The 23251-nt window shown below is 39.2% G+C and overlaps 1 protein-coding gene across 1 annotated transcript; it reads left to right on the top strand.

Annotated features, from left to right (window-relative positions):
- Positions 1 to 5: 5 nt before the first annotated feature.
- On the top strand, positions 6 to 17712 carry slc38a6 (solute carrier family 38 member 6). Its single transcript, XM_042501422.2, has 16 exons — positions 6 to 272; positions 3255 to 3385; positions 3837 to 3910; positions 5322 to 5374; positions 5933 to 5972; positions 8774 to 8852; positions 11300 to 11385; positions 11473 to 11531; positions 12353 to 12424; positions 12881 to 12937; positions 14479 to 14558; positions 14657 to 14757; positions 14869 to 14993; positions 16196 to 16340; positions 16677 to 16771; positions 16874 to 17712. Exons 1-16 carry the CDS (start codon positions 180 to 182, stop codon positions 16955 to 16957), a joined length of 1374 nt encoding a protein of 457 aa, XP_042357356.2. The 5' UTR covers positions 6 to 179; the 3' UTR covers positions 16958 to 17712.
- The last annotated feature ends 5539 nt before the right edge of the window (positions 17713 to 23251 follow it).

The following is a 23251-nucleotide window of genomic DNA, read 5'->3' as shown; positions in this document are numbered from 1 at the left end:
GACGGGTGATAAACAACAACAGTCGGACGCTGATAAAGTTGATAAGAGGAGTGTATAAAAGTGACTCAACAGAGGATGGTACCATAACGCCTCAGGTCGTCAGGGTAACCGGAGTGAGGAGTTTGGCACGAGGCACAGAGAGTCAGTTACAGTAGTTTGTGTCGTGAGTTTTGGAGAAAATGAGCATCAGTAGAAATGCAAACGCAGATTTATACAGTGAACGTGTGTCCGGGGACATCGAGGGAAACGAAACTACACCTTTATTATCAAATGTAAGTACTGAAACAGCTTCTTCACCGCTGAGAGTCACAAATTCAGTCTAAATGTTTGAACCTCTGGAATAAGCAGCAGTAACTTTTTTGTCATGCACAGAGAAACTACTGTTGAACTAAGTTGTCTGACTTGTCATATTGCTGATCATGACTGAAATCACGTGCTTTTCAGCTGTTCGGCTTCCTCTCTCCTTTCTGCCTCTGTCAGCACTTATAGGGGAAATCCAATATTTTTATTTCCCCAAAAAATAGCGAAGTAATAATCAACTTGACAAGATATGTCCCATTAATTGCAGAAATTAGTGAAAGGTGACAAGACAATAGCCTGAAAATCAGTTTTAAAAAGAGAGACAGACTGAGAAAAATGAAATCATTACAAAACTATGAAATAGCCAGGGAAAAATAGCAAACCATATTAACAAGAATTGTTATTGTATCTTTAAAATAAATAAAGGTTAAAGGTTAAATTTAAAAGAAACACAGAGCACTTTTCTGTACTTGTAGCATGTAAACTCCTCTGCAGTTGTTAAACATTTCCAAATTCTCAACATCAGTAAAGATGACATAACCCTGGTTATGTAAGTACCAGCCACATCCCAATCAAGACATGCATTGCTCATCATTGACTGTGATAGTGTTTTGAGTTGGTCATTTTAACACTAGTGATTGATTCAATGAGTTTTTTTGTTTAAGATTCAAAAAGTTTTATTTGACGGCTTCCAGTCAGGCATTGAAAATGTCTCCAAGTTTCAGTAAATTCATGTTTTCAAAAATATTGATTTATCTTTCTTAATGTATTTAATGCTTATTTACGTATATTCTGCAGCACTGATACACCTGCTTGGCTTTCTCGCTCTCTTCCTTAAATTATAATATTTAATACAATACCATTCTGCTGCTATGTGCTACTAACAAAGCCAAGAAAAGTCATCGTTGTCAATTAGAATTTTAACTTGTGTGCCCTTAAAGTCAAATTTTCCCTGTGATATACGACATACTATATAAATATTGATTTTTAAAAATATTTTAATTGATATTTTTCACCATATTATATCATTGTTAGATTCCAGTAGAGAAAATGGTTCAGATTTACGATGGCTTTTTTAGCACATCCTATACTTTTACTGTGAAAATTCTAATTTTGGGTGGTTTTTCTCTTCCATATTCTTCACATCACATATTCTGATAATAGACACATGCAGAGGAGTGTGGATCAATGTCGAGTTTCTGTAGAGCCTCTTCATCAGTGGTGATGAGTGATCTGAGTGTGTTGGTGGATTCCTACACTGATCAATCAGGGTCATTCACACCCACTCAAAAAGGAAGCGGTGACAGCGGAAACATCTTTGCATTGTCTTAATGACTCATTACACATGGTAAAGATCAGACGATTCAGCCCTTAATCTAGATTGATCCCATCAACAATCTGAAACAAATCTGCGATGTAAAGTAGATCAGGATACAGGTGAGATAAGCAGTGACAGGGAGATGCTTGAACTCCACTGTGACCCTTAACAGGTATGAGCAGGTGATGAATGCAGCTTTAGAGGTACATTACTGAAACAATTAAGCAAATTAATGACAAAATAGAAAAAAAACATCCTGATTATATGACAGCCGAAGAGAGTAAAGACTCAATAATAATAAAAAATAAACAATAAAAATAAATAAATAAGTTCATTAATTCAAAGTTGCATACACAAGTAGATGCACAAGTAAAACTGTAATCTGTAATCCAAGTTGTCGGACTTGTCAAAAATGTTAGTTTTGACTGAAATCACAAGGTTTTCTTTAAGCTTTTCAGTTAATAAAGATAAAATTAATTTATTAATTAATCAATCAGTTAATAAATTAACTGTTGTATCAATGATAGTGGTGAGCTGGGGTACTGTGATAGTAACAGCCGATGAACTACTACTACTAATAATAATACATGACAACAATAATAAATGAAATTTATAAATTAATTAACAAAATAATTAAAATTAAGTAATAATAGAAGAAAGGATAGAGATAACAGTGGAACTGTAATAATGATAATGTTGAGAAGAAATCAAGAAAAAAAAGTTAAAAGTATAGTATAATATTATTATATAACACAACAGTTCATATTTATTTTAAAAGTCACATTCTTAGCACTGTATATTCAAATTTGTGTCAATTTGCTGCATGACAGTTTCACACAGCATCCTGTCGACATTTACATAAATGGCTGTGTGATATGGAGAAAATCCAATATTATAATTTTTTAAAATTTATTAAATACCTTGAAATATTGTAGAGTTGAGTATTGGTGCTTTCACAAAATATTAACACTATCAGATTTTGAATAAATAATCATTTGTAATGTTAATATAATAAATAAGCAGGTAAGGACAAGTATTAAAACAGCTGTAACAGTCTGATGAGTTCAGAAAATCACTTTACTGTTATGCTGCCTTTAAAACCAGGAAAAGAGAACGCGAATGATATCCAAAATCTACGAGGATATCTGATCTCATATCACAATATTGATATAATACTGATACATTGCACAGCACTTTCTCCATCAGGTGTCATGCTTTACTTCCTGTCTTCCTGCACTGTAACGCAGGGTGAATCTGATTCGGCGGCCTGCAGGTCAATCCGAGCTTGTTGTGACACTGACACCAGAGTTGCCACTCGTTCTCTCCAGGATATCCCCTATTAGAGAGGTCAAGCAGTTTGGGCAGCTCCCCTTATCCTGAGCTCAGGCAGCTGTCCCACCGCCAGCAGCTCAAATCCCAGCCCATCCATTCCCATTTCCATCCCCTGATCCTGCATGCCTCTGCAGTGTCGTTTCATGACATCCATCATCAGGGCCCGCCAGTTGTTCTTAATACTGTCAGGAGCAATTCTCGTAAAGCTCTTACAAAAATAATCTGCTTTCTTCTGCTCCTTTGTCTTCACACTCATTATTTTACCTTTTTATATCCGCATGTGATATCTGTGCTGTGTGTGCAGGGGTCAGCGCAGACCAGAGCCAAAGGAGCCTCCTTCGCCTCCTCCGTGTTTAACCTCATGAACGCCATCATGGGCAGCGGTATACTCGGATTAGCTTATGCTATGGCCAACACTGGAATAGTTGGTTTTTGGTAAGAATGCTCTCACTACACCGTCTGCCATATCTTCTGTTTAACCCTTTGACACCTGAGTAAATTGGTAAAAATATGGGGAAGGGGCACTAAACAACTCAACAAGACATGGCCCAAAAATAAGTACGAAATAAGTTTAAAAAAAAAAATGAATGTAATAAAAGTATTTATTTTATATACTGTAGAAGATTTTTTTTAGGTCATTTTCTTGTCACATTACTGATTTCTTGCAACTTTCTTGAGACATTTCTTGCCAGGCTGCTCATTTTGCATGTTTTAAAAAGAAATCAAACTAATCTGCTCAGGTTTCAAAGGGTTAAATAGCTTGTGAAAGGCGTCCGAACACAGCACTAGAAAACTGATGTTAATCCGGGTTTCAAATGGATAAATATCTGACCCAAATACAACTACATGTACACTAAGTTCTACTCTTTGTACCTTTTCTCCACAGTATCCTGTTAGTACTGGTGTCCAGCCTGGCTGCGTACTCTATACATCTCCTTCTGACGCTATGTGACCAAACAGGTGAGAGACTTACAATCAATACACAATCTAACTTTTGACTTTTCACAATCTAACTTCACTTCCCCGCTTGTTTATCTCAATTAGATTAGTGTTCAGGGAAGCAGCAGATGTAGTACTATCTCTTTGTGTCTTTATTTCCTTCCTAAGTGAATCAGGTGATGGGTTAATAATGTTTAAAATTTTCAAAGGAGCAACAATTTAAGATAAATAGAGATAACAGTTGGTCTTTGTTTATCAATGATCACCCAGTGATTGGTAAGAGACTCCTGAAGGTAGTGACATCCTATCCTAATGTTTGATCAACTTTTAAAGGGAACTCCAATCAAATTCACACTTTAAAGTGTTTGTCAGGCCTTGGGGAGTACTACTGCGTGCGTGTGCATGTGCGTGTGTGTGCGTGTGTGCGTGTGTGTGTGTGTGTGTGTGTGTAAAAAGTCTTTTGTGGTTCCAGAGAGAGGGTTGCAGCATTATTGAAATGCTGCATTGTTGTATGAAATAGTTGAAGGTTACAGTTATCATTACATTTGCTTATCTACAAAGCTTGTCGCATGACAAAAAAGAAAACTATTACTGACTTTTTTAATAACAAAATTGAACACTGATCTGAACACATAGTTAGATAGTTACACTATAAACTAGTTAAATGCAGTTTTCTGTCAATACTCTTTTTTTTTTTTAAATCAACTGAAAAAAATCCCAGAGTAAAATTTTGCAGTCTTTCAAGATGTATTTGTCAATCAAATTGACATTAGGCTTGGGCGGTATCAATGTATTACAATAGACAGTGTATTTAAAAATCCTGAGGGTATGACTGTGTGGTCGGGATAACGTTACAGGTCTCGAAAACAAGAGCAATGTCTCTGTTTCTGTTTGGGAGTATTGCTATGTATAACATTGTCTTGCAGTGTCTTCTTTAAACAAAAAACACTTTTACCAGCTGCATGATTTTATTCCACAAATCATCTCTGTTCAGTCATGTGTCAGCATCAGATGCTGTAACAATTGTCATCAGGTCCTCTAGCAAAAAGGGCAATAATTTCATATCTATTTATTATTCTGTGGGCCATAAGCATTTCAACCCAGCAAGTTATCTAAATAGGCTAATTAATTACGTTAGAAACACAACACTGTATACAATACAATGTGATTCATACTACAATAATTATGCAATCATTTGCAAGTATTTCAGCATTACACAAATTTAGCCACTTTTCGCGTAACCCACCCAAATCTACATCAGACTGTTAGCTGTCAAGTTGCACACGACAACATTTCAGGTTCTGCTGTATCAGTTTTGGTCCTTTCTGTTTTAAACTGTCCGTCATGATGTTACAGGAGTGCAATGCTGGATCTGTGGTGCATTGTTTTAGTAGTGGAGTGGGTCTGATAGTTTTGTATTTGACTTTCTTAGGTATTAATTCATATGAAGAGCTTGGAGGAAGAGCCTTGCAGAAACCAGGAAAAGTAAGTGTTGTCTTTTGGATTATTTTGCCCGGTCAAAAAAAAAAGTGAGTTCCCTCAGTTATATTTCCCTCAGATATCGAGGTGTACAGACATGGAATGATATTACATGATGATTATTACATTTAATTCATGATGTTTAATTATTTTCATATATATATATATATATATATATATATATATATATATATATATATATATATATATACATATACATATTTCCATTTTTCTGTTCCACTTTGTTTTGTGTTGTATGTAATTCTTGGTTTTTGTTGGATTAATGTTGACTCACTGGTTATTTTTGTTGTTGTCATTTATGTTAACTTAGTAGGTTTTTTTTTGTTTTTGCTTTGCTTTTGTTATTGTTGTTGTTTTCAAGTTGAAGAGGTTCATTTGTATAAGCCTCTGGCTTCTTGACCTCTCCTGATACATTTTGTTTTTTGTTTATTTTATTCAACTGGATTTTATGCAGTTTTTAATTGTGTACAAACAAACTATGCTAAAACTAAACATGACGAGAAGAGATTTTCACACGAACCTCCTTTTCAAATTTCTTTTTAGGTTCTGGTTGGAATTTCTATTCTTATCCAAAACATTGGTGGTAAGTCAGCTCCCATTTCACTCTACAGTTACATACACTTCTTTTGACATGTCGGACATAAACCGATTTTGTGGGGTTTTTTTGTAAGTAAAGTGTTGAAGGGGCCAGACTCTGGCCAGTGTATTTTGGAGGCAGACAGTGCCTCCTGCTGGTGACCCGAAGCCTCTGCGCTCACTCCCTCCCTTCTTCCTGTGAGTCTATTATCTGGACTCCCTGATAACCTCTGACCCCGTAGCCGCTGTCCTCTCTGCCCGCTCCCCTGGGCCTGAAACCTGACTTCTTGTCTAATTGATCACTGATGGTAAACCCACCCAGTGTTGAGTAACCTAATGGGACCCCTCCCTTAATCCCCCCACCCACACACACTTCTCTCTCTCTCTCTGCCATCTCTGCTCGTCCCTCAGCCACAGACAGTGGAGAGCTGAGGTGATCGCTCCTCCACAGTCATTAGTGACACGGCTGAGTGGATTACTGCCGTGCCCTCTGGTATGTTTGTGGTTTTCCCAGCATGGGGCAGTATGTGTGAGAGTGTGAGAGCCAGCACTCCAGCATGCATCACTCTCCACCCCGGGCCCCTTTTATAAGAGTGCAATTAGCCTCACTCTGGGTAAACATTCATCTGTACTGCCAAAGGCTGATGGGCCAATTGACCTTAATTACTGACCAGCCCAGGGCTCTCACAGCCAGCCTGTCCCCTCACTCTTTAATGAAATGAAAGTGGCTCTGTCTTATGTTGAACACACTCTCCCACTGTTCACTGACCACACACAGAAGGCTTACATCAGTTTTCCTTGAATTTTTTATTTTTTTCATATACATGCTTATTATAAAAACATGTTTTCCTACCATTTGGCCAATAACAATCCTTTTTCTTCACTCAAGGGCCTTTTTTTGTTTAGAGACGTAAGTACCAGGAATTCCCATGAAAGTGTCGTGCTTACAGCAGGGATACTCAACTTGCTTTGCTTGCGGGCCACTTTTGCAAAATGACAGGAGGCCAGGGGCCAGTTGTAGCAGCCCAATATATGTGTGTAGGACTTAAGGACATTCTAGGATTTCAGGATGTTTCTGGGACTTTAAGACTTTTCTAGGACTTAAGAACATTTCAAGGATTTTATAAATTTTTAAAGGATTTTTGGAGCTTTCTGGGATTTTAGCACATTTCTAGGATTTTAGGACATTAGGGGCTTAGTTAGGACTTCTGTCAGTAGGTGTGGGAGATCCTCCACTGGCACTTTTTTTTATAAACAAGCTCTAATTTCATGCTGTTTTATGCAAGCTCTAATTTCAGGCTGTTTTATGCCCTTTGGCACCTTATGTATACTAAAAGTACAAGAACAATTCCTATTGGGGACCAAATTTGGCCCGCAGGCCATAAGTTGAGTATCACTGGTTTACAGTAACCAACTGCATGAAACTAAACCATTGCACCATGCCTGTTGTGTGATCCCTGACAATGTGTCTTTGTGTGGTTGAAAAGTTTTTTTGTGGCTTGTTTAAATTGCAGGGAAACTTTTGAGCTAAAAACACTAAATCAGCTGCCCCAGAATAACCTCATTGACAGATTTTAGTGCTTATAAATGGCATTTGCAGAGTGTCCTTGCGTCTGTGTGGGCTCAAGGGTTATTGGAGGAATTTTCTTTTATAAACAAATACAGGATCTGAGGGATTATGGTCTAGGCTTATTTAGCGGCGAGTGCTAGACCTGCCCTTGAGCAAAGAGGTCCCGGCTAACTCTGGCTCTGCCTGGCTTCGCAGATGTAAACCCCTTTACATTATCTCCCTTTATGACTGAAAACACGCTGCAACTGAATCAGACAGAAACATCCTCCATCTCCTTCCATTTTCGTCCCGGTGTTTTTGGCAGTGTTGGATGAAGCCACACTTGAATAAAAGTATAGAAAACTATCTGATAATTACTGTACTTAAGTATAGAAAGTAGTTTTATTATATTAAATGTACGTAAGTATTGAAAGTTAAAGTAAAAGTAAATGCTGATTTCTTGGTAACATATGTCCATTAAAAATGGAGCGTACATTACACTTGAATAAAAAGGTCTCTTTTTACAGCTTAAAGGATTTAAAGAACAAAATCCAGTTTTTCCTTCCCTTTTATTTGTTTATTCATACGCTCATCCCTCCATCCTCCCCTATTTTGTAGTAAGTAACTAAAATAATTTTGGGAAAATGTAGTGGAGTGAAAGTATACATTTTATTAAGGGTATGTAGTAGGGTAAAGGTAAAACAGAAATATAAAAACAAAAGTTAAGTACAGATACTCCTAAAAATACTTAAGTACCTTTTAACACAGTATTGCTACTTCATCACATTACACTACTGGTTATTGGGGGCTTGTATGACCCTCAGGAAGTGACCCTGATCCCCTCTCTGACTGGCTGTCCATTGGAAGGAGCCCATCGGAGGCTGATAATATCCTGTTTCCTCGTGAGGTGGAGCAGTGGGAGAAATACCTGGATTAGCGTCAGAGATCATTATTGTTAGCATTCCTCCCCCCGCTTGCACCTCTCCATCCTGGCTGCTACTCCGGTCTCCAGCAGTTGGAAGATCTGCATAATGTCTGCTCCTCTGCACCGAGGGCTTTGCCAGTGATCCCCTTGAGCTGCTTGCCCCACCCATCTGCATTAACTCAGAGCCGTGGTTCCCTCTCCACCCTGCCTTCCATTTCCCCGTGCTGGAAAACACACACCACCCTTGCACAGCAATTTAGGATTGCTTTCAGCAACACAGAGTCATCTGCTATGTTTGTGATCTAGTATTTCTTTTTTTCCTCTCTTCCCTCAGCCATGTCATCCTATTTGTTCATCCTGAAGTCGGAGCTTCCTGCAACCATCAAAAGCTTCATGAGCTCAGCCAATGAAGGGTGGGTACATCAGCTCTCTTCCTCGCCAATAAGGAAATTTGGTTCAAAATCTGTCACAGCTGCGGGTTAAAACCGAACCATTCTTTTAGATTAGCTGCACTAAGATAACGAATGAGTCAGCCCTGTTCCCATGATGTTGTAGATTATACCTTTGGCCTTCAAATAAGTCAAATTTGACACCACAAAGCTACACAAACTGGAATTAACAGAGCAATGAGAAACGTATGAATAATGTGGTGGATGAAGATCTCTCACCAAACCACATACACTACTAATGTCTGTGAGCAACTGGAGGGAAACTGGCCCAGAGGAAATGTATTTACAGCGGAGAGCCATACATCACCCATCATGAGCAGGCCGTGTCTTTCATTGGCCTACATGGACCAGCCTTACAGAGACGTCGCGGGCCAAGAATGTAACTTCTATCACTTTATTATTGGCCACACTGGTTTAAGCGAGAGTTGTAGCTGCTCTCGGCCCAATCCGTCAACATCTGAATCTTCCCCACACAGCTGCTTTGTATTAGTGCTCTCCTTTCACCCCCAAATCTCTCGCACATGTTCCCCGGAATCAGACTGATACAAGGGGATATCAGTTTTGCCATTCTAATTACAGCTCACTGCTGAGGGAAACAAAACATTTCTGTTAATGAGCGGCTTTTGGGATGTTAACAGACGTACACTCGATCCCATCAAAGCCCTAATGAACGAGTTGTTTTATATTAAACAGAGTTTCTTTTTTCTGGTTCATTTATCATAATGCGGCAGAGCAAAAACACAGTTGCGCTCAGTCTTTTCAGTCTCTGTCTTTGCTAATGGACTCTGCGTACAGCACAAGCTTGAGGTGCTTAAATAACTTGAATTTGGCATTAAAGTATTGCAATACCTTGAAAATCAGACATTTTTTAACTTGGTTCTTTAAGAAACAAGTACTTGGAAAAAAATGAAATAAATAAATGGTTTTATATTATTCTAAAAATATTTTTAACCAGGAAGCAGAGAACAGCCATGCTTGCTGTTATTTTTTTAATGCTGTATGTGTGATATGAGCTGCGTCCTGCTCGCTTGGCACTTTTTTTGTCCTTTTGTCCGTTTCTAGGATTTAAGGACATTTCTGGGATTTGAGGAGGTTTCTTGGATTTCAGGATGTTTCAAGGACTTTAGGACATTTGTAGGATTTTAGGACATTTCAGTACATTATCCTGTTTTTTGTCTTTTGCCAATTACATGCCTTAACTGAGCAAATTGGTTATGTAACTCTGGAAACATGAGTTTGCTCCCTTTATGAATCTTCGCAACTCTCTGGCAAGAGAAGGTTGTGGAGAAAACAATTTCAGCTTGAATAACAAAAACTAATGCTTGAGAAACTATTTGAAAGTCCTTGAATTTGACTTTCTCCTGTTTGTACGGACCCTTGTTTTAAGTTTCACCCATCGTGTTTTAGTACAGCTGTGGATTTGGGTTTTTGCTGCGTTTGCCAGATTTACACTGATCTTCAACACTATGTGAGATTGACTCATTGGCAGTCATACTCCAGTCTTAACTGAGAGCTATCCTGCATCTTGTTATACCGTGAAATGTGGAACATTTCATGGGTCTTCTAGGTATCCTGCGTCTTTACAGTAAGCCTCGAGCCTCCTGAGTGGATCCTGGTGGTGGTGGAGATTTTTATACGTCCCTGTGTGTGCGTAACGTTGTGTAAAAGTGGAGAGGGGGGTTAGTGAAGCTGCGGTCGGGTGCTTCAGCTAAACTTAGGTTATAGTAGAAGTGATTGAACAGGAGAGAGTCAGGGTCAGATCGGAGGTCTCCCTGACATCCAGTTACAGGGCAGAAAACGGCGTAGACGCAGAGACAAATCCATCAGCGCCTATGGTAACGCCACAGCTGTGAAACTGCCAAACAAGGGTCAGTGGGTGTTGATGTGGTCAGAGCAGGTGCTGCTGACTGTGGGAGCCTCATAAAGAGTGGTGGAGCCAGTCCCTCATGACCCCACGCTGCGGTCCAACACACTGCAGCACCCTTCCCATCCGACCCCGACCCCAGTGGAGCCAGCATGCCTTCCACATGTGTCACCTCGTACACTGCCCCTCCTCCTCCTCCTCCTCCTCCTCGAGCTCCCCAATCCCGTATAAACCGCCAAGGCTATCCCTCAGCAAAGGAAAATATTATTCCCCCTCTCTAAAACCCAGCAAGTGAAATGTGGTCTCATCTGACGGAGCGACACAACGTTTGCATGTGAATTACATAATTGTTATGGTTTGCAAGAACTAAAGCCCTTAATTCGTACCACATGATGAATCTGTCGCTCTGTATTTGAGCACGAAATGGAGACAAATTTCCAGAGTTGGTCCGTTTTAAGGCGCTGAAGATTCATCTGTCGCCCCTGACAATGCAGGAAAGATTACTTGATTCAGCATTTAAAAATTCATGTCCCCATGTTTTTTCCAGACCTGTCTGGTATGAAGACGGCAGATTGCTTCTGATCCTTGCCACACTTAGTGTTGTTCTACCTCTGGCAATGTTGCCTAAAATTGGTAAGTATATATAGATCTAATCTTGATTTACTGCCCCGACTGATTTGAATTGTTGTTTCTCACCAGATCTTTCTCTCACCTGTACAGGCTTCCTGGGCTACACCAGCAGCATCGCCTTTTTCTTTATGCTGTATTTTGCAGTTGTGGTAAGGTTATTGTTGATTGTTTTGATTGCTTGATTGATTGATATCTTTATTTCGAACATGTAAAATACAACAATTACAGTAAAAACATTAACAACAAAAAGAGAAAAAGAAAGACATAATAAATTCCATCAGTGTAGATGAGTGAAAATGAGTAAGAAGAAGCATAAACATAACAGGAAATATAAACTTAGTCCAAATATATACCTTAAAAAACATTTTTTGTATGACTCTGCACCTGTGACAGCCGTGGCGTGAAGCGTGATGTTTTTTTCTGTCCGTACGTCCGTCTGTCTCAATCTCAAAAAAACATCTCAAGTATTCAAATTCAAATTTAAATTCAAATTCAAATTTGGCACAAACATCCACTCCTCAGTCTGTCACCCTGTTAAAATCAGAGCATGGCTTCTACGTAGCCTCAGGGAACCGGGGTTTGAACACTGAACGTAATAGGAATAATAAATGTGTTGCACTGCATTCCCTTTTTTGCAATGTCTGATAGATTTGTAGTGTTTGCAGTATGGTTTTGTTGATTGGTTGAATGTTTTTTTGTATTTAAGTATATTTTTTAAGACAAATTTGCAATTTTTTTCTGAAGATAACAAGAAATTAAATCAAATTATTCAACATCACACCTCAACAACACTTCTGTGCAGCAACTTCCATATTTGAAGCAACGTCTACTGTCATGGCTACATATGTGTCTGGACAGAGATGGATGTAAACTCTGCTTTGACTGGTTGCCGGAGGCATACAACCATGAAGCTGTTATTTCAGTTTTTTCAGCCTTCTGTTGTTGACTTGTTGTGTCGTCTGCTCTCCAGGTCGTGATAAAGAAATGGTCCATCCCCTGCCCACTGCCTCACAACATAACAACACTCTCAGCTGCCTTTCAGGTAAAAACAACCCCAGTTTCTTTCTGTTAGTGTCCACGTTAACACAGACACACACATAAGATACTGCAGGTCTGAGGTAGGTAGTTTGGACCTGACGGTCATGGTCATAGGATTATGAGGAAAACCCAGGAGACTGAGTTTACTGATTATGTCGGCTCTGGCTGATGAGGACCAGAGAAGGCTGCAGAGAGCTGTGTATGGTGAATGGTGCCAGTCCTGAGGGGAAGGAAGCTCAGGTGACCTTGTATCAGTCTGGAAATGACCTCTGCCCTTTAGGAATTACACAGACCGGAGTATGGCCTCAGACCTGGCACAGTTTACTCAGATGGTTGTTTTCCTTTTAACTCCAAAGCCAGGAGATGGAATCTAGCTTCATGTTTCTTCCATTTGCAGCACTGCAGAAGTCATCTCCTCTCAGAAATAACACACTCTCTCTTCTCTCCTTTTTTTCTCCAGATATCAAATTCCTCTGACTCAGAATGTATACCCAAACTCTTCATCGTCTCCAGTAAGGTACGTGTGTGAAAACAGACTTTTTTCCTCTGAGCTGCACATGCAGAAGCCATGAGGTGGCAGTGAGAAGTTGTTATGTCTGCTGGTGACAAGTCACACCCTCTTCCTCAGTTTGGGCTGAATTTGTGAGGATGTCCAGCTGTCACTCATATTTATGTTACACGTAAAGACCATATGTACGTGCAGAATTAAACCAAGCACATATTTGGTCCAGATGTTTAAACCATAGACTGTATTAAAGAAGTGGACACTGTTACATCACCCATCGCTTTGTGGACTACCATTTTGAAACCTCCAGTTCTGCATTTTGGCAGTCACCATCTTGATTTTTGGAAGCCAGAATTGACCAAATTTGGCTGAGAGGGTACCTCTATTCTGATTGGCAGGTCACTGAGGTAGCCGCTTGTCTATGACAAAGTAGCCACGCCCTAAAACATACCCTGCTTTACGTCTTTTCTCTTTAAATAGGACTATATAATGAAGTTGGTGAATTTTCTCATTGACTTTTATACAATTGGCCTTCTTTTTGCAATGAGTGGCCATTAGAAACAATAACGTTTAAGACACTCCATATTGGCTTTACTGAGTCCATTTTTCTTATATACGGTCTATGGTTTAAACACAACTTGAAAATGTTTGCAAGAAGATCCTATACAGTTATGAATTACACAGTATTTAGTAATGTATATTTCCATCTGCTGAATAAATTTACTCAGTAAATTTCACACTTAAACTTTGTATCATCACATTCTGCAGCCCAGATAGTAATTACCAGTAGTAGATGAAGTATCTGAAGGCCGTACTTGAGAAAATGACTTTGGTAGAGTTTGAAGTCCTCTGTTAGTATACTACTCGAGTAAAAGTCTCAATGTATCTGATATTGACTGTACCTTTGCATCAAGTGTCATTTTTATCATATTAAGTAAGTACTGAAAGTGAAAGTACAAATAAATGCTGTTAAGGTTGTAAAAGAAAACTTCTGAGCTTCAGGTCTGACACACTGCACTGGAGCAGTCGCCATATATGTACTTATCACGTCTTCGTCTCTTTGAGTCATTACTGGCCCTCTCTTTTGTTGGATGCCTTTTGCTGCTTCCATCATAAAGTCTGTCTCATTATCGAGTGGAATTCTACTCATGTAGACACCAGCATGTAGCATTTGATTAAAATGCAGCCTGTACTTCACTAAAATCGAAACGTATCTGCGGCTCTGAGAGCTGTTGTGTGCACTGATTGATTAACCTATGATCTAACTTGCCAAACCCTCCGATTTTAATTTCTAGCAACATAGTAACAAAAATGTTTAGGGCAAATGTTCCGCAGTAAACGTGTACATTTTTTTTAGGAGATGTAGTGGAGTAAAAGCGAGAGTTGACAGAAATTTAAAAACTTTATTTAAGTACCATAACAAAGTATAATTTTTTTTTACGTAACACTAGTAATACCCACGACAAAAACCCACCTGCCCCCTCACTCCTGCGTAACAGTGTAAGCTGATAAGTTGTTAATGACGGCTGTGCTCCGACTGACGTGTGTTACAGAGCGGTTACGCCATCCCCACCATGGCCTTCTCCTTCCTGTGCCACACGGCTATTCTGCCAATCTACTGCGAACTGGACCGGTCAGTACTGCAGTCTCTCACCTTTACTGTTAAAATCACCGAATCAGTTCTCCACCAGCCAAGTAAACATTCACTGAATGTGTCCTTGTGTCTTTCAGACCCTCTAAGGCCAAGATGCAGAACATTACAAATGTCAGTATTAGCCTCAGCTTCACTGTGTACGTTGTTTCTGCGCTGTTTGGCTACCTCACCTTCTACGGTAAGCCTACAGTGACACACTTAACTGAAACTTATCACTGTAAATACTTTTCCGAGCCCTGTCATATCAGTGTGCATTGTTCCCTCACTCCGTGCTTGTCTCCTCTCGTAGCTCATGTGGACTCTGAGCTGTTGCTTGGCTACGACAAGGTTCTGCCTCATGACATCATGGTGATGGTGGTCCGACTGGCCATCCTGTTCTCCGTGTTGTTGACTGTGCCCCTCATTCTCTTCCCTGTGAGTACACCATGCAGTATCAAGTATCAAACAGTATCCGGATTATAATAGTTAACTAAAACTAAACTAAAATAGGTGTGAAAAAATAAAAATCAACTAAAATAAAAATAAAAGCTAGACTTTAGAAACAAAATGACAAACTGACATGACAATTTGTACCAAATAAAATAAAAATATACAGGAAATGTCTTTAGTTTTAGTCTTTGTCAACTTTGTTTGATTGTCAACACACAAGTTTGAGGATGCATTGGTGTGTATGTTTATTGAGACTGGGATGTTTGCTGTATTTGTTTTTATTAATACTTCTGAGCATGTTAAATCTTAACCCTGACAAATACCCCACATATTATAAAATGTGTGTATTTATGGTGCTGGTCACAGTGTCTTATGTTGGTAAAATGTGTCATCTGGCCTATATTTATCAGTTGTCAGTAAATTATATCCTATGGAATGATATTTATGCAATCAGCTTAATTATATCCTATGAACCCATATTTGTAACTTTTTTTGACTATTATTTTTTCATATATATATAGATTTTTTTCCTTTCATTCTTTTTCTTTTTTATAATTTGCAACTCCAGTATTACTAGGTCAAATATTTTTTTTATAATGAAAAAAAAAGAAAATGTAATAAAAGTAATCACAAAAGATTAAAACTGATACTAAAAATAATAACAACTAAACTAAAAGTAAATTGTAAAAAAAAAAAAACTGAAATGACCAAACAAACTGAAACCAAGTGACACTGAACCAATTTGAAACAAAATTCAAAAACAAAATAAAACACAAACTAATGAAAAAAAAATCATAATATAACTGTAACTGGATTTATTACTAAATTCAATGAAATAAATGTTTGTTTTTAAATATTTCCGCTTTTTAATGGTTCTTAAGTTTATCACTAAAAAAACATTATTATTGGTTATTAGAGGTAGATTTGTTTTTCTTTTTTACTGTCATTTGTGAATTTATATTTGTTGTCAATGATTAATTTCATATGAAGTGAATGTCTGCATATTTGTTAAGCTCTTGTTTTGCCATTGGAAATAGATTAACCCTTTAACTCCTACCAACAACTTCTTCCTTCCAGGCCTACGACACCACAGTTTTTTTTCTGACATTTGGTCAGAATTATGAACAAAGTATATCTTTTGTGAGTATTTTTGTTTAGACTGATCTTTGATTATGTGTACTTTCCAGGCCCGTAAAGCTGCATCCTTGCTGCTGTTTGGATTTCGTCCTTTCTCCTGGCTGATCCACATCACTTCAACTGTAATCATCCTGAGTGTGGTGCTGCTGCTGGCCATCTTTGTGCCTGATATCAGTCATGTGTTTGGAGTCGTTGGTAAGTGATGTTTTTAATATAATGGGAAAAACTTGTTTTGTTTGATATTTTGCTATTTATTAATTATATAATGATATTTTTTTTTATTGTAGAACCACAATAATTTTGCTTAACTGTAACCTTTGACCCCATTCTTTACAGCAGACATTAAAAGCAGCCAAGCTCTCAGCCAAGACGTCAATATTTCACCGTTATTGATCGTGAGAGCTAAAATCACAGAATCTACTTATACATAATTAATGATGCAGGCCGGCTCGAACAGCTTATGAAGCTGCTATAGACACATGCCGTGGGCTGTCTGTGCATTTCATGTAACTTTCCTCTTTCTTTTCGTAGGATCGACAACATCCACCTGTCTGATGTTTGTTTACCCCGGCATTTTCTACCTCAAGATAAACGGGGCACCCCTCAGATCCTGTAACTCCATTGGGGTAACTAAACATTGAAATATATGCAAATTCTGGGAAGGATTTTGACCATTTCCTTGTAAGTAATGATACTAACTTTGTTGCTTCTCCTTTTTGTGTCTTAAGGCTGTGCTCCTGGTGATCTTTGGTCTCATGATAGGAATCCTGAGCTTCGTTACCATCGCTCTCACGTGGGTTCTTGCCTACTAACCCCTTTCCTGTGCTAAGCACAAAAGCAGACAAAGGGAAAAGTGTGCCAAAAAAATAGCGGTAAGAGCGGATAAAAAAAGGGAACAGAAAGATGCTTATCAGCATCACTTTATTATTATTATTTATGGCGAGGTCGTGTTCTCAACAGTAGACTCGTATTTGTTTTTATAACTCTGAAATATAGACCAAACGCAGCACGAGCCAAACGAAGCGAGGACTTTTATTTTTTTATTTTTTAAAAAACATTTTATTTGCTGACTTTTAGACAATACCAGGGCAAATCTTTACTTTTTTTTATGTACCTGGAAAAAAAAGTTTATTGTGTCAGAACGCTAAAAGAAAGTGTAAAGTAAATTGCCCATTATTTTCGAGTTGTACTTGTTTTATATTTTTGCTGTCTGAAAGCCCTTTGTATTGCTCTGTGTGGATGATCATGCACCTTATGTAAACCCGTCTGTTAGCATTTTAAAATGCTGCAGGCCAAGTCTTAATTTCGTAAATGTGTCACATTTACAGTTTTCTCAAACGTTGTTTATAGAAGATTTTCACAGTTTTGCATACACAATCACTAGTTCTCATTAATTGTATTCACACAACTCAACATGGTTTATTTAACACTTTGTTTTGGGGGGATTTTTCTTGTCAACTTGTTTTTATTGTTGAATACGTGTATTGATTTTCCAAACCTCAGGTAGTGTTTCTGCTGCTACTCAACAGTGCCTTGGCCTTTTAATAAAAGGGAAATTGCTTTTGCACTGGCATGTCAGTGTGCTCATTTAACCGCAAACCTGTCGTTATTAGTGTTGTGGAAAGCTCATCAGTGTAACATGTCAGATTCATGGCCGCATGTTTGATTGGCAGGCTCAGCATTGATGCTGAGACCTGCTCCTCAGTGTTGTGCTGTGAGTTCAGGCTGCAGCTAATGAAAGCCACATGCTCAGTACGTTTCTAATCATGATGCTGTTTAGATTGTCTTCATGCTGCCTCTACAGCCACCCGACTGCTGCTTTTAATCTAAGGAATTAGGCAGACTGGCCCCACAGTCCCTGCAGAAAGCAGTGGCTGCCTGCTCTTCACGCCCCCTTAAAGTGGTTCCCCAGTCCAGGAAATATGCCATGCCTCTATACTCCTCTCTGAAAGACACTCCCATGACTAAAGTCCCCCACAACCACTTGCAACGCTAAATATATATTTAATACAACGATGTAAAAATTACAAGTCCTGCTTTTAAACAAACTAAAAATACTCCTTCTGCAGAAAACTGATTTTAGACAGCATGCCAGCATCGCAGAACCAAGAGTCATGACATTTTATAGTACACCATTGGCCTCAAGTGCGACATATAACATGCATCTGCTGCGCTTAATTAACAATAACAATGGCATTAATATGGCAATCACAATTATTTATCGCCTCGGTTACATGGCAGCTGAGCTCCTGAGTCATTGTTTTCTCAGTTCGCAGATATTTACAGCAGTTATTCTTCTTCTTTGAGTTAGCCGCTAACTGCTGTTACCCGCTTTAAAAATTTCCCAGGGTGGGTCGCACACATAACACGTCATCTAAACATCACACCCGTCCTGCTCGTGATCCAAACTTGCTTATGCAGACACTGTTTTGGCGCTGTACCTTAAAGGTGAGACAACAGTGTTATATTCTCGCAGCTTCCAGTTGAGTATAAAGCAATATTACCTTATGAAATGTAATAGAGTATATAAAGTATCAAAAAATGGAAATACTGAAAAAAAGAACAAGTACCCTAGATTTACAGTGCTTAACTAAATGTATGTTCTGCTTTTTTCTGGTAGAGACAGGAAGAGTTGAACATATCTATCAACCATCATCAGTCATCTGTCACCATATCTGAGGAAACAAGCTCTTTAAGAAATTAAAACAGCCTCTGACTCCATGCATGGGTTCTCATGAGAACCACTGAACTTAACTCATTTGCAAAACAAGATTACCACCTAGTGTCAGACTTTATTCACAGCAGTCCAGTTCTTCCTCATTTCATTGACATTCCTTTGCTGGTTTGTTAAATCCCAACTAGGAAGAGATAACCAGATGCTCCAGTTTTCTCCCAGTTTTATCATGTGTTGGAAACATGCACATTAACACAGACCAGAGCTGTTTTTATGGAGGTCTGACTGGGGCATGAGTCTTCATCCCAGGGTGGGAGTGTTTTTGTTTAGTTAAACTCACTCACACCCCGGGCCTGTGTCCAGCAGTATGACAACACCATCTCCCAGGGTTAAAGGATGGAATGAGGCGGAGGAGCGATGGTGGGCTGAAATGAATCCCCTGTTGGCAGCCTCAGCTCTCGTATTGTTTTAAGAGGAGTCGACTGTGTTCTTTGAAAATTATTTTCTGTTGTTGGAAATCAGGATTTTTTGGCAACAGCTGGGTTTGATCCCAGTGTCACTGCTTTGACCTTTAACACAGTTTGGTATCTTATTGTTTGATAGAATTGCTTTTATTGAATACATCAGTGATACCCAACTATTGACCTACTACTAATTAAAGGAATACTTCAGCCAAAATAAAAAAGATTATTTGTATATGAACTACTCAACCTGTGTTAAATTGAATTTATGCCAAAAACTTTTTTCTCACATGCCTCCATGGTGACGGAGAATCCAAAAATCTTGATGAATTGAAGTCTGCGTTTAACAACATCCGTGGATAAACTCTCATAAAATTAGTATTATCCAAGTCCCATTTATCCAGTCACATGCTCAGCACAATTCCCAATACATTTTCGGTATAACCTTACAATTGAAAACATGGTTGCTTATGATCCTTTAAACACTTAAAAGATAAACAGTTAAAATAGTTAACTTCAGCAAGGTATTGAATATGCACTTAAAATAGTTTTCTTAATTTAGGCTAATGGAGAAGTTAAAATAGCTAAAAGTAAGGCAATGGACAGACAGTTAAAAAAGATATAAGATAATGGATTAATAGTTATCTAAGTAAAAGATAAACACTTCAAATATTTAGCTTAAAAATATGGTAAGGAATAGGCTAAAATGTTAAGTTAGTTAGCGTAAAGTAAGGTAAGGGATAAACATATAAAGTAGTTAATGTTAATAAGATAATGGATTAACATTAGTTACCTAAGAAATAGTTAATTAAAAAATACAGTAATGAATAGGCTAAAAAGGTTAAATTAGTTAGATAAAAGTAAAGTAATGGATAAACAGTTAAAGTAGTCAATACTGGCTAAACATAACATAATGGATTAACAGCTAGTTAGCTAAATGAATAAAAAGGTAAAATATTTAGCTGAAATTGAGTCAATAGATAACGTCAGACAATTAATGTTATTTAGCTATCAATAATGGATAAACAGTAGAAATAGCCAAAAGGACGTTCATAAACAGTGGAAATAGTACTGAATGAGCTACTTGAGCTGACATGACTGTGGGGGTACGTCTGACCAAAAAAGGTTGGGAACTCTGGATTGGGTCATCTGCAGAAAGCATTCAGCTGTCTAATTGTTCAGTTTGACTTTGAAGTGAGGTGACTGACGCTTTCTACAAATTACTATTGGCAGAAAGTAGAGCCAACGCAGAATTCCACTTCCTCTTCCTGTTTGTGTTTCAACATCTGATCAGCATGCCTTCACAGGTAGTGGATGTCAGAAACTGCAGCAGAGCTGAGAACATGCACATCTGCTTTCTGTTTACCCGCATAATCTTGTTCAACAGGCATTCCTGGCTGAAAGGTGCTTCAAGGGTCTTTTCACATGAGCCTTTTAATGCTGGTTGGCATGATGAGTGGTTTTCCTTGTTAGTCACGGTGGCGGACTGCGACTCAGCAAAAGCCATCGATATGCAAGTGTCATCACTGATGAAGTGCTCTCCATCTATTTTTTTCCCTCTTTCCTTCAATTCTCTCCGTTCTCTCCATCTACCACCACTCCATGCTGCTTTTCTGCTTTTAATCGATTTCCACGCTCTATCAGTAAACATGCTCTTTGTGTCACAGTAAGAGCATTCCTCGCTCTGAGGACTCTTTTTGAGACAGCAGATGCTCTGGCCATAGTGAAATTTACTCTTTCTGCACTCAAATTTCTTCATGCTTTTTGTGAAATTGTATTGATAAAATGGCCATGAATAAAGGCAGTAAAGACTTCCTATTTGGACCTAATCAGCTAACAAAGCGTGTGGCACATGGAGTGTTATCTCACAAAAGAAGCCCTCCAGGTTGTCTTTAGTGGTCTTGTATAACAACACAAGTCTTGACATTGTCATCTGCCTCTGCTTTTTAGCCAGTGTGTCTCATGCTTCATGCTGCACGTGTGTAGGCAGGTGATGTCCTTCAGCTTACGCCCATTCTGGGTGTCAGAGCACCACAGGTTGCATAAAGCTGTCTTTCGCCGTAAACACTGAAAACTGTGCTTAACCATTGTGTACAGCACACATGTTGTTGCCTTGAATAGAGACTCTTGAAACAGCGTTCAGGGGAAGAATTGTCCACATTCAGGGCCGACATAATAGCAGAAACACAATAACATAATATAGACTCCATGATTGCTGTCACCATAGTCACCAAGACATAATAATCCTTGGGGAGAGAATGACAGTGATTTTATATTGTCAGCATAGAAATCAAGGTCAAGGGTGAAATAACTCTCTGGTAAATAAACAAGGGGGATTTTACGATGTTTTAAGAAGTATTGCAGTGCTTAGTTATTTTGGCAGATGATGAGCCGGGGTTGAGAGGTAGGGAGATGGAGGCCAGTGGTCAGCAGCGCAGTATGGGGTTCAGTCTGTGTTTTTGGGATGGTGGATCGGGGTGAGCTTGTCTCTCTGCGATCCCATCAGCCCCGAGCTGAGCTCTTAATGCGGCCCTGACGCCTTGCTGGCGCAGGGGCCACGCTGCCTCACATCTGGAGCCAATTACCCCGGAGGGGCTGTGACAGAGCCCCCACCACCCTCTATGCTCTGCTCTGCTGTCCAACGCAGCTCCGACCACTCTCTCAGTCACATTCCTCCACTTTTCACAACATCATGCTTTATTTTTGTCCATGCCTCTTTCCTTCCGCCTGCCTCACAAACAACACATCCTCTTCATTGATAAGGATTTCTATTTAACAGAGCATCAGCGGCATAATGGTGACTAAGGGATTTAACAAACTGACCATGTAATCAGGAGTGTAGGTTTTATTGCAAAACTTAAATTTCATCAAAGTAAAAGCCGTCTTCTTCAGGTTATATTCAGGCTGCTCTTATGCACTAAATGTCTTATGAACGTCCGTACCGTGTTTCTTTTCCTAAACCTAACCACCACGTCCATCTCGTCAAATGTTGCCGCTTTGTCAGTGGACTTCTGTGTCTACATATTACATCTACATATTCTGCGTCTGCGTCACTCCGGGGTGCGACTACCATTATGTCTACAAATGCACATGGTGGGATGACACTGCGCATGCATATGTTTAGGCAGCAAAAGCACATGGCAACTCACGCTTCAGCGTCAACAAACGCACATGCTGGCACAACCACAGTTACCTAAAAATGCCCAAATGACAAATACACATATTCTAAATATTGAGGGACATGTCCTTAGCGCTCTCCCCTCCCTTAAGTCTATGTCTATGCATTTCACATTGTGTTGTTGTATGTCATCCCTTCTCTTTCGCCTTATTTCCTAAAAAGGCTCTGATAAATGCCTAAAGAAATACTACTTTTACTGCTTGATTTGACACCATTTTTTCACTGTCTCACTACATTGTGGTTGAATTTCTGTAGAATCGTACAATCTTAAGTCGTGTTTTCCTGTGGTAGAGAACTGGCAGTAAACACCACTTGTGAATAAAGCACATTTAGTACCAAATCAGCTTTTACAGGTGTGATTTATGGAGTGCCTCCGCTTGAACAGGAGAGCCCAAGGGATGTGTGTGTGTGTGTGTGTGTGTGTGTGTGTGTGTGTGTGTGTGTGTGTGAACACACCGTCTTACCTGTGGAGAGGCTGGGGTCTTATGACTGTAGTATGGGGGTTACTTTTGTTGCAAGCAGTGACTGATGGATGTAATTGAGTTTGTGGTGGTGCAGGAGGCGTGGTGGGGGTGTATACTGGCCCCGTAGGATTTCTCTCACCGGGTCAAAAGAGCTGGGAACGGGCTTCGCCATATCTGGGCCATACTCTCCTTTCTTCCGCTGCCCCGCTTGGCACCAATGCTATGGTTCATTAGCTGCAGCTATAGGGTGTACCTGGGCAGGGAGCCAGAGGATTGAGCTGTCCGGGGTTACACGGACATAAATTGGAGCGTAGACTGCGAAGTGAATG

The sequence above is a fragment of the Plectropomus leopardus genome, chromosome 14 (genome assembly GCF_026936395.1).
Source record: "Plectropomus leopardus strain MGB_pleo_1.0 chromosome 14, ASM2693639v1, whole genome shotgun sequence".
Taxonomy (NCBI): Eukaryota; Metazoa; Chordata; class Actinopteri; order Perciformes; family Serranidae; genus Plectropomus; species Plectropomus leopardus.
The sequence above is the reverse complement of the archived record's forward strand: the minus strand, read 5'-3'. Positions and strand labels throughout refer to the sequence as shown.

Bases quoted from the DNA above. Each gene is read 5' to 3' on its own strand.
- slc38a6 (XM_042501422.2), top strand. From the start codon at position 180: ATGAGCATCAGTAGAAATGCAAACGCAGATTTATACAGTGAACGTGTG. The intron at 5,375-5,932 runs GTAAGTGTTGTC...ATTTCTTTTTAG, and splicing joins CCTTGCAGAAACCAGGAAAA to GTTCTGGTTGGAATTTCTAT. The intron at 8,853-11,299 runs GTGGGTACATCA...TGTTTTTTCCAG, and splicing joins ATGAGCTCAGCCAATGAAGG to ACCTGTCTGGTATGAAGACG.